An 11,056-nucleotide genomic window follows, 5' to 3' on the forward strand; every position below is an offset into this window, starting at 1 on the left:
ACCCTGAACAAGCACCCGAAGCCTTCTCTTCTCTTTTTCTTAGTAAGTTGGATGAATGTGCCAGACCATCTGAAGTCAGATGAAGCTATTAAGTTTCACCAGGGGATATCGGGGACTGGGGGAGGCATGTCCCTGGTGACAGGACTGGCTTCTTAAGACATGAGATGGGGAAATCAATAAGTCATGCTCTTTCCTTTGAATTCTTAGCTCCTGTGGTCTCCAGAATCTGGCTCCAGAATCTCCTGGTCTCCAGAATGAAAGGCTCTGGTCTTCCCCTCTGCCTTCTTTCTGCTGTGTTTTATGTCTTCTGGACACCTTCTGCCAGGCTGAAGACACTCCATTTGGGAAGCTGTGTGATCACCACAAGTCTTCAGGCAATTCGAAGTGGATTTTCAGAGATACAGGACAGAGTGCTATGTGAGGGAAGGACCCCACCTTTCACTTTGTGACTGCCTCCCCACTTTTCTATTTATTTTTCTCTGTCCCCCAGCAGTGGGATCACAAAAAGAGGCAGGCTGGGGACTCCTTACCAGGAGGATGTGTTCCCAGGAAATATCTGTAGTTCATAATTCAAAAGTGTTTTGGAGAGGGACTCTGTCCACTGTGCCATGGCAGGGAGGGGATGGGAGGTCTGGATGTCTAAGATCCTGGCAACAGTTACTAACCTGTACTTTTTCATCTTGCCTTCCTCTGTTTAGCAACCCAAAGATGAAATCATTGACCTCAGAATCTTGAGGAAGACTCAGCCTTTGCAAGACACAAAGGTACGTGCTTGGTCTGTATGAGTTCTGGGAGGAAATATGAGTCGGGGGAATCTCCATCACCCTTGTCCCTGGACACCCTCCGCCCACCAACACGCCAGTCTTCTTTGTAGCCTGCAGGTCAGTGCTGCCTCCTCCGCCATATACTGAGACTCTACCTGGACAGAGTATTCAAAAACTAACAGACCCCTGACCACCGTATCCTCCAGAAGATCAGCGGTCTCGCCAACTCTTTTCTTACCATCAAGAAGGACCTCTGTCTCTGTGTGACTAAGGGTCTTGGGTAAAAGGATCCACCTCAGCACATAGCTTCAAGGACTTAGCAATCAGGCTCATTCTTAGCCCCATTTAATGGATGGAAGAACTGAGTCCAAGAGTTCTAATAATCTGTGTTGAGCCATGTGACTAGGTAATAAGAACTCGGTTATATTTACTTTTGAATACAAGCTTCATGCAAAATGTCTACAGAACTATAAAGTGCTACCTATTTGATGTCACTGATAATTTCCTAGTATCCATGAAATTATGCTTCTTCTGTAGGTGAGTTATCCTGCGGCATACTAGTGCATACTGAGTCCAGGCAGCTAATCAGCAGACAACCGGACTCAATCTCAAGATAGGACCTAGGAATCCAATTCTCTTTCCCATGGGGGCTCTCTGGAGGGAGCTAGACTAGAACTGGGTTGGGGGGTGTAGGCCAGATGGGATACAGTGATCACAAACTCTTTCAGTGCTGCCTGTTTCTAAAAAGAAACAATGAGCTCTATATGCTTCCTCTTCTAGCTGGTGATCAGTTTAATGATCCTAAATAAGGAGGTCTGAAAAGACTTCCAGAGGTGAAAGAATAGAACTTCCACCTACTTCGTGTCAATGGCAAGGGCAGAAAATCAGAATCTTTAATAAAATCTATCATTCTTTGGTATTCTTTTCAGCATGCCCATATGACATGCCCTAGTGGGGAGGAAGCAATGGAGAAATACAGCCAGCTTATGAGCCACTACGAAGAGGTATATGCAGTTTTGGCCTTGGTTGGGATGAGTGTGTTTTTAGAACTGAGATCATAGATGGGTGTGATAGATGTTCATACTCAAAGAAATGTTACAGCCCTCAGGTTAATGGCCCTCTGAGGTCATGTGGACTGTCCCTCTTCTTTAACCCAGGGGATACCCATTCAGGCTCTAGAAAGGTGCTGTCTCTGCAAGATGCTCTGGGAGTCAAGAAGGAATAGCCATGATTCCATCAAGTCACTCCAGAGACATCTGAACTTTTCAACTACACAAACTAGAGGCGATAGTTTTCCATCATTCATACGCTTGTACATACCCTCAAAATAGTCACTCACAATTTCATGCATGCCCGTGCCATGCTGTTTCTCACCTCAATGCCTTTGCACATCTGCCAGGAAGGCCGGAGTCTGCTCCACACTCACTAATTCCTACTCATCCTTTAAGACTCAGCCTAGGCATCACCTCCAGGAAGGCACTGGCTACTTCTCTCAGAGTTAAGTGCTCCTGTCATCCTGTGGGGACCCCATCATCTATTTCCCACACTACATTTTAATTGCCTGCTTCTGCCTGTCTCCCTCACTCAACTGTGAATTCCCTGTGGGTAGTGACGGTGTCATTCATTTCTGAGTCCCTAGCCAGCCCAATGCTTACTTAGCACAATAAATATTTGTTCCATTGAAGGATGCGCAGTAGGCAACCCATACACACACACACATACACACACACACACACACACACATCTTTCTTTAAAAAACAGCTTAATTACTTTGATCTCTGTGATTCAAGAGGCTTGAGTTGTAGTCCCAATTCTGCTACCCCCCGGGCCTCAGTTTCTCTATGTAAGACTAGGGTGATTGGACTCAATGATTTTTCCTCCCTCTTGTGAGATCTTGAGGTTCCATAATGTCTCTCGAGCTCTTCATTTTGAAAAAGATGCTCTGTTTACAATCTCCAATAGACCTACCAGTGAAAGGAGAGGATTAACCTTGGAGCCCACATTGTCTCTTTATGAGTTGCTCACCACTTCACTTGGTATCTTCCAGCTTCAGCCTCAGGCAGCAGTGGTGAAGGCTTTGGGGGAGCTAGACATTCTCCTGAGCTGGATGGAGATGGACTAGGAAGAAAGTGATGCTTCTGAGAGTATTCTGGGCCCAGATTCCCAGCCCTCAGTACCCAGGAGGCATGACCCCAAACCACCATCTCTTTTTGTATAATTTAGTGCTGGTCACTGTGTATATTATTTATTTATTATTTGTTTCCTTATTGTGATTATCTTCATGTGTTCCTATTCTTAATCTAGAGTTTTATCAGATTTTAATAAGATCTTTTTTACTGTTGAGTGTATTTATTAGTTAATATATTTATTTCTGCTATTTAACTTATTTATTTTTATATTTGAAGATGAGACTTTTAAAAACAATTCACAGATTATATTTATAGCCCAACTAGAGCAGGTTTTTCGTAGAGTAAACAAACCTTCTAAATTCTAGAGGAGTGGCTAGAATTTTATTAAATTAAGGACATGTTTACTGACCACCAGTGTTTTAAGAGATACTTAAAACTGAACCAATGGCTACTAAGCGTGGGTTGTGGAAGAAGAACTTCTGATGTGAAATTACAGGCTTGTCTTACAATTACTGACCACCCCTACTCAACTCCCAAACCCCAGACTTGTGTATCTTCCACTTATGGAATCCTCTGGGGCCAGAATGTATTTTTACAAATAAAGTTTTCTCCGTATGATATCTGCTTGGAGTTTGAAAATGCTTCAGGAGTAGAAACAATGGTGGGGATGAGCTTGAATCTCATATTACCTAGGGACCTCTTGCTTCTCTGGGGAAGGAAGATGCCAGTGAGAACCTGGGCCTTCTCTCCCCTGCCAAATGCATCCCCAGCTCTATCTCCTAAATCACCCACGGCTCTGATCCCATGACTCTGCCCTCCACATAAAGGGACTGTGACTGGGTGAGGGGCATCAGCCCTCCCTGCTTCCTCCTTGCTGGTGTTGAGCACTCTCCCCTCTGTACCAGTGTTTTCCTTCTCATTTCAGGCTCTCATACTTCTGTGTCAGAGGTCTTCATTGCAACACAAATTATAATGGGCAGGAAGCTCTATTATAAGGGCTAAGAATGCACAGGGGCAAAGTGTACTTCCCGAGCCCTGCCCAGGGAGGTGCATGAGCCCTCTTTTGAGGTCCTTCCATTTTGGATTCTGGCCAGCCTCATGGTATAGGTTGCTCCTGGATTAAGTCTTTGAGTTTGGAAACAACGATTAAGTCAGTGTTCTCGTTCCAGGCCCCTTTCATGCTGAGCTTCCCTGGGCTTGAAGGAGCCACAATTCTGGCCTGGATTGCTTGCCTCCTTCCTCCCCAGCTCACTCCGAATAGCACCTCAGCTTAGCAGTTTAGTTTCCACAGTTTCAGAAACAGCAGACTGATGCTCCTATAGTGAGCTTTCCCACTGCTTCTGGTTTCTGCTCCCAGCCCTCATCCTCGGCCCTGATGAAGTTTAAATAATTTTATTGATTTTTTTCTCATTATTAAGTAACAACTACCCAGTAGAGAAATTTTGGAAAATACAAAAAATATAAAGAAGAAAATGAAAATCACTCATAATCCTATCACCCATAGATAAGCATTCTGAAATGTTTAGGGTTTTTTTTTAAATTTATTTATTTATTTTTGGCAGCGTTGGGTCTTCGTTGCTGCACGCAGGCTTTCTCTAGTTGTGGCGAGCGGGGGCTACTCTTTGTTGCGGTGCGCGGGCTTCTCATTTCTCACTGAGGTGGCTTCTCTTGTTGCTGAGCACGGGGTCTAGGCGCGTGGGCTTTAGTAGTTGTGGCACACGGGCTCAGTAGTTGCGGCTCGCGGGCTCTAGAGCGCAGGCTGTAGAGCGCAGCCTCAGTAGTTGTGGCTCACAGGCTTAGTTGCTCCATGGCATGTGGGATCTTCCCAGACTAGGGATCGAACCTGTATCCCCTACATTGGTAGGCAGAGTCTTAACCACTGCACCACCAAGGAAATCCCTAGGTGTGTTTTTCTCCAGATCTTTTATCTTGGATTCAAATCATGATTCAATTCTGGTTACCTGATTGATTTGGGCTGTAAAATTTAACCTAGGAACATCTGGAAAACAAGATGATAATATCTACTTTTCAGGGTGATGGAAGAGATGGTCTTTTATGTTCCTTTGAAACAGGGCATTTTTGCTTTTATACTCTCCATTATGATCACCCTTCTTCTATCAGATTTTCCAGTTGCCTGTCTTCTGGTTTCCCTGACCAGTCTGACAAACGACTCAGCTTTAACTCTCAAGGCACAGTTGCAAAGTCAACTTCACTGATCTCAGTGTTAAAATTAGAACCAACATGAGACATGCTGAGGGCGTATCTCAGGTTGACCCACAGAACTGAGGATGAAGCTCCTCCCTTTGTTTTCTGGGAAGCATTTCTGATTCTTCTGAGACTCTGGGCCATGGGAAGCCTTGGTCTTTTGGAACTCCACATTACCATGTAACCACTCCTTGCCTGTTTATTCGTCTCCCCTGCAGGACCCTTCTCCTCCTCCAAGTCATTTTTCTGGTCTCTGCTTGAGCTACCACAGTACCAACAATGGGGAATTCAGCAGTGGAGAGTCAAACCAGTTTGGAGACTAAGACAAAGCTTCATGAAGGTGGGCCATTAAGGGACAGACTCTAAAGAATAGTTTTCAATTGTCACTTTCAATTCTAACAGTGAAAATGATCGTTGTCATTTATTAAGTACTTCTCATGTGCCAGGCACTGTTCTGGAAGCTTCACATACATTATCTTATTTAATCCTTAAAACAATCCTGTGAGGTAGGTTATTATTACCAGTTTGCAAGGGAAAACGTGCTCAGAGATGGTAATTTGTGCAAGGGCAGAACCAAGCTTTGAGTTGAGACATCCTGCTACCACGGCCCTCTATGCTTTCCCACTCTACTGTCTCCTTTCCCAACAGTGGCATCTAGTGTTCAGAAGCTCAGTGGGAAGGAATAATAAGTTTGGGCTTCATAGAGACATGAGTGAAAATCCTGATTCGGACACTCACTATCTTGGACCAGTGACATAACTATCCTTAGTACTATCCTTAGTTTCTTCACCTGCAAAGTAGGATTATACTACTTATCACACTGAACTGATGTGAAGACTAAACAAGATTGTCATATCTAACTTGTACAAGCACATATTAAGTATCAGGTACTGTTTTAAGTGTGTTGCAAGTGCCTGCTCATTTAATTTACACAAGAGCATGATGAGCTAGGTGTCCTTGTTATCCCCATTTTACAGATGAGGAAACTGAAGACCAGAAAGGTAAAGTATCTTGTTCAAGTTTACAGCTAATAATGGTGAGGGTAAAATATGATAGAATAGGCAGCCTGGAGAACCGTGCATTTAACTACTTCACTTTGCTGCCTGGCTGGAATGCCCAGTATATAGAGAGCACTTGATCAACAGAGGCTCTGGATATAGCAGTGCTTCTGCCTGAAGGGGAAAGTGATGAGCCTTCCTGCCAAGCTGTAGCACTAACTATTAACTTCCTGGTGCAACTTATCTCTGTAACATCTGTACTGAACTTCATTTTTCCATGGATCTGAACCTTGTTTCCTCAACAAGCAGAACAAGTTCCTTTGGAGGTGATAAGATAAATATGCTAAATCTCAGGTTGACCTATCAGTTCTGATTACTCTTAGCTCTTAGACCTTGGATTAAGCATCTTAGACCACTCTACTTCTCTGGGCCTCAGTTTCTGATGAGAGATTGCATATAGTAATAGACAATGGCTAGAGCATGTATAAAAGTAGAACTCTGATCCACAGTCTGTAACAACCAGCCCAGGAAACCAATCCATTATCTGCAGTAAACAGCCCAGGAAGCCAGTCTGCTATCTGTAAGTCAGACTTGTATGAAATCAGACCACAGTCTCTAGCAACCAGCTCATGAAGCCGAACAATAACTCCTGTAGCCACTGGATCCAAATGGTCAGGAATTGATTAAAAACCGACAGCTTCCCTAATTTTTGTCCCCACTTCCAACCTAGCATGAATCAGACCAAATAATGCACCCCTAACCGATCGTATAGGATGCTCTGCTTCTAGTTAGCCTACTGATGGCTTCCCCACACCAGCAGCCTCCAAGCAAGGCATACCTGATGGCTTCTTTGTTTTCTCCTGTAAAGCTTTCCCACTTCTGCAGGCCTTTGAGTCTCTGCCAAAACATGTGATGGTGGCTGACTCCCTTTCTATAACAAGCTCTGAAAAAATAGCCTTTGCCTGTTCTCATTTGGTTGGTCTTCATTTACTCCACACTGCATTTGTAGAATGAAAGAGTTGGGACAGATGATTCTGAATTCTAGAAACTGGATGTGCTATCTCTGTTTCAGGAGATCAGATGTAGCTACTGCTGCCTTAGTTACCAGTGGGGTTTGCATGGTTCCTGTAACATCAGTTTTGGATTTAGAATTTTAGGCGCGCTTATTTAATTGGAAAGACCTAGGTGATGCCCTAGATGCCAGGGAGACTGGACAAGCCTTCCCTCTGATGGGAGGTGGGCTCAGAAGGAAGAGCATCCCCTAAACTTAGGAATGAGATCCAGTTGCAGGGTGACTAAAAAGGGTAAAAAAAGTCTGCTGTATCTCTCACTTCCACCGTGCCTTGGGATTGACCCAATTCCCTGTTTTCAAGGATTCAGACCTTCTCCAACATGGTCCAGTATAATTTTGTCTGCCCGTTCTTCTTCCATACAGATGGAGAGCAAACGGACCATTCCCCTGCTGGACTCTTAAGTTCCTACAGGACAGGACTGTGTCTTTTCAGCTTTTTAGCCTACCCTATCTCAGGAAAAATTACTTTATTGATAAGGACTGAATTCAAAAGCAGGAGAATGGAATGCATTTTTAAAAATTAAAAACAAAAAAAATCTAAATGAAATTGGCTTCTCTACGTGTGTGGTTCTTAGTTAATTTTTTCATGAATTAATGGCTTTGGCTTTTGCTAGAAAATAGATAACACACCCTGCAGACTGGGCCTTGCCAACAGGAGGCAGCAGAACAACAGTTGGTGAAAGAATGAACTAATAGGGCCGCACCCCTAATTCACTGGAAGGTTGGCAGGTTGAACACTCTCCCGTTCAACCCAACTGTCAAGAGCACAATGAATCAGTCACTTAACGGGAAGAGGGTAGGACTCAGGGACCTACCCTCTGAGGCAGGAAGGAGTCAGGAAGCTGTGGATTAAAACCAGAGTGCTAATACCTTTCAGAGTACATTCTTTGTCTCACTGAACATTAGAGGTGGGCAAGAATTTACAGATCACTTTACAGGGTAACTGAGGTTCAGAGAGGGAAAGTGAGTTGTCCAAGGTTACACAGTGAGTTATGGCAGAGTTGGCATTAAAACTCAGGTCCCTGTACTTCCAAGATCACTAAATCTCAATTCAGTTAAAGAAGAAGTAAAAATCGCCCAGATTGGAAATGAAGAAGTACAACAGTCTTTATTCATAGATGACATGCCTATCCAGGGAGAAATATCCAATGGATTTACGAAAAGCTAGTAGAACTAATAAGAAAGTTTCGTTTGGTAGCAGGATATAAGATCAATATACAAAGATCAATTGTATTTCCATGCACCATCAACACACAACTGGAACTTGAAATTTAAAAAAATACTATTTAAAATAACATCAAAAAGTTTGAAATCCTTGGAGATAAATCAAGAACAAGAAATGTAAAACAGCTCTACACTGAAAACTGTAAACCATTGCTGGGAGAAATGGAAGATTATTTAATAATGGAATGATGTACTATATTCATAGGTCTCAATATTATTATGTCAATTTCCCCCAAATTGATCTATAAGTTCAATGCAATCACAATATAAATTTCAGTAGCCTTTTTTTAAGGTAGAAATGGACAAATCCACTTTAAAATTCATATTAAAAAGCAGCAGACCTAAAATAGCCAAAATAACTTTGAAAAAGAACAAAGTTGGAGGATTAATATTATTAGATTTCAAGACTTATATAAAGCAATGGCAATGAAGGCAGTGTGGTATTGGTGTAAAAACAAATAGATCAATAGAACAGAATGGAAAGTCCAGAAAAAGACCCACACAACTAGGGGCAATTGATTTTCTACAATCGTACAGAGGTAATTTAGTAGAGATAGAATAATCTTTCAAGAAACGGTGCTAAAATAATTGGATATTGTATAGACAAAAATAAACTTGGATCTATACTTTACTTCATATATACATGTTAACTCAAAATGGACCATCAATCTAAATGTAAAATCTATAACTATAAAATTTCTCAAAGAAAATCTGAGGAAAAAATCCTTCTGACTTTGAGTTAGCCAAAGATGTCTTAGATACAACACCAAAAGGAGAATCCATAAAAAACCGAATTGATAAATCGGACTTCACTAAAGTTAAACACTTCTGCGCTTAAAAAGACACCTAAGAAAATGAAAAGACAACCCATAGTCTGGGAGTAAATATTTGCAAATCCCTATATATAATAAGGGATGTGGGTCCAGAAAATATAAAGAATACTCAAAACTCAAATATAAGAAAACAACCCAATTAAAAATTGGGCAAGAGATTTGAACGGACACCAAAGAAGATAAATATATGCAAAAATAAGAGAAACACATGAAAAGATGCTCAATATTGTTTGTCATTAAGTATATGCAAATTAAAACCACAGTGAGAGAGAGTTGAAGATGGTAGAGTAGAAGGACGTGCTCTCATTCTCTCTTGCAAGAGCACCGGAATCACAACTAACTGCTGAACAGTCATCGACAGGAAGACACTGGAACTCACCAAAAAAGATACTCTGCACCCAAAGACAAAGGAGAAGCTGCAATGAGATGGTAGGAGGGGTGCCATCACAATAAAATCGAATCCCATAACTGCTGCGTGGGTGACACCCAGGTGTTAGTGGAGAACACTAACACCACAGAAGTCCACCCACTGGAGTGAAGGTTCTGAGCCCCACGTCAGGCTTCCCAACCTGGGCGTCTGGCAACAGGAGGAGGAATTCCTAGAGAATCAGACTTTGAAGGCTAGCGGGGTTTGATTGTAGGACTTTGACAGGACTTGGGGAAACAGACACTGCACACTTGGAGGGCACACACAAAGTAGTGTGTGCGTCGGGACCTAGGGGAAGGAGCGGTGACCCCACAGGAGACTGAACCAGACCTACCTGCTAGTGTTGGAGGGTCTCTTGCAGAGGCAGGGGGTGGCTATGTCTCACAGTGAGGACAAGGACACAGGCAGCAGAAGTTCTGGGAAGTACTCCTTGGTGTGAGCCCTCCCAGTGTCTGCCATTAGCCTCATCAAAGAGACCTTGGAGGCTCCAGTGTTGGGTCGCCTCAGGCCAAACAACCAACAGGGAGGGAACCCAGCCCCAGCCATTAGCAGACAAGTGGAATAAAGTTTTACTGAGCTCTGCCCACCAGAGCAACAGCCAGCACTATCCACCACCAGTCCCTCCCATCAGAAAGCTTGCATAAGCCTCTTAGATAGCCTCAATCCCCAGAGGCAGACAGCAGAAGCAAGAAGAACTACAATCCTGCAGCCTGTGAAACAAAAACCACATTCACAGAAAGATAGACAAGATGAAAAGGCAGAGGGCTATGTACCAGATGAAGAAACAAGGTAAAAACCCAAAAAAACAAATTAATGAAGTGGGGATAGGCAACCTTCCAGAAAAAGAATTCAGAATAATGATAGTGAAGATGATCCAGGACCTCGGAAAAACAAGGGAGGCAAAGGTCAACACGATGCAAGAAATGTTTAACAAACAAAAAGTGCAGGACCAGATGGCTTCACAGGTGAATTCTATCAAACATTCAGAGAAGAGGTAACACCCATCCTTCTCAAACTCTTCCAAAAAATTGCAGAGGGAGGCATACTCGCAAACTCATTCTATGAGGCCACCATCACCCTGATACCAAAACCAGACAAAGATACTACAAAAAAAGAAAATTACAGACCAATATCACTGATAAATATAGATGCAAAAATCCTCAACAAAATACTAGCAAACAGAATCCAACAAGACATTAAAAGGATCATACACCATGATCAAGTGGGATTTATCCCAGGGATGCAAGGATTCTACAATGTATGCAAATCAATCAATGTGATACACCATATTAGCAAGTTGAAAAATAAAAACCATATGATCATCTCAATAGATGCAGAAAAAGCTTTTGACAAAATTCAACACCCATTTATGATAAGAACTCTCCAGAAAGTGGGCATAGATGG

At 42.7% G+C, this 11,056-nt stretch overlaps 1 protein-coding gene across 1 annotated transcript; it reads left to right on the plus strand.

Moving 5' to 3' along the window:
• Window positions 1–254: 254 nt before the first annotated feature.
• Window positions 255–2,886, plus strand: IL20 (interleukin 20; the record flags this gene model as incomplete). Its single annotated transcript, XM_079904822.1, is given in 6 exon segments — window positions 255–417; window positions 703–764; window positions 875–940; window positions 944–1,027; window positions 1,694–1,768; window positions 2,812–2,886. Coding segments are annotated over 6 exon segments (525 nt in total).
• Between the last annotated feature and the right edge of the window lie 8,170 nt (window positions 2,887–11,056).

The sequence above is a fragment of the Stenella coeruleoalba genome (assembly GCF_951394435.1).
Source record: "Stenella coeruleoalba genome assembly, chromosome: 1".
NCBI classification, from domain to species: Eukaryota; Metazoa; Chordata; class Mammalia; order Artiodactyla; family Delphinidae; genus Stenella; species Stenella coeruleoalba.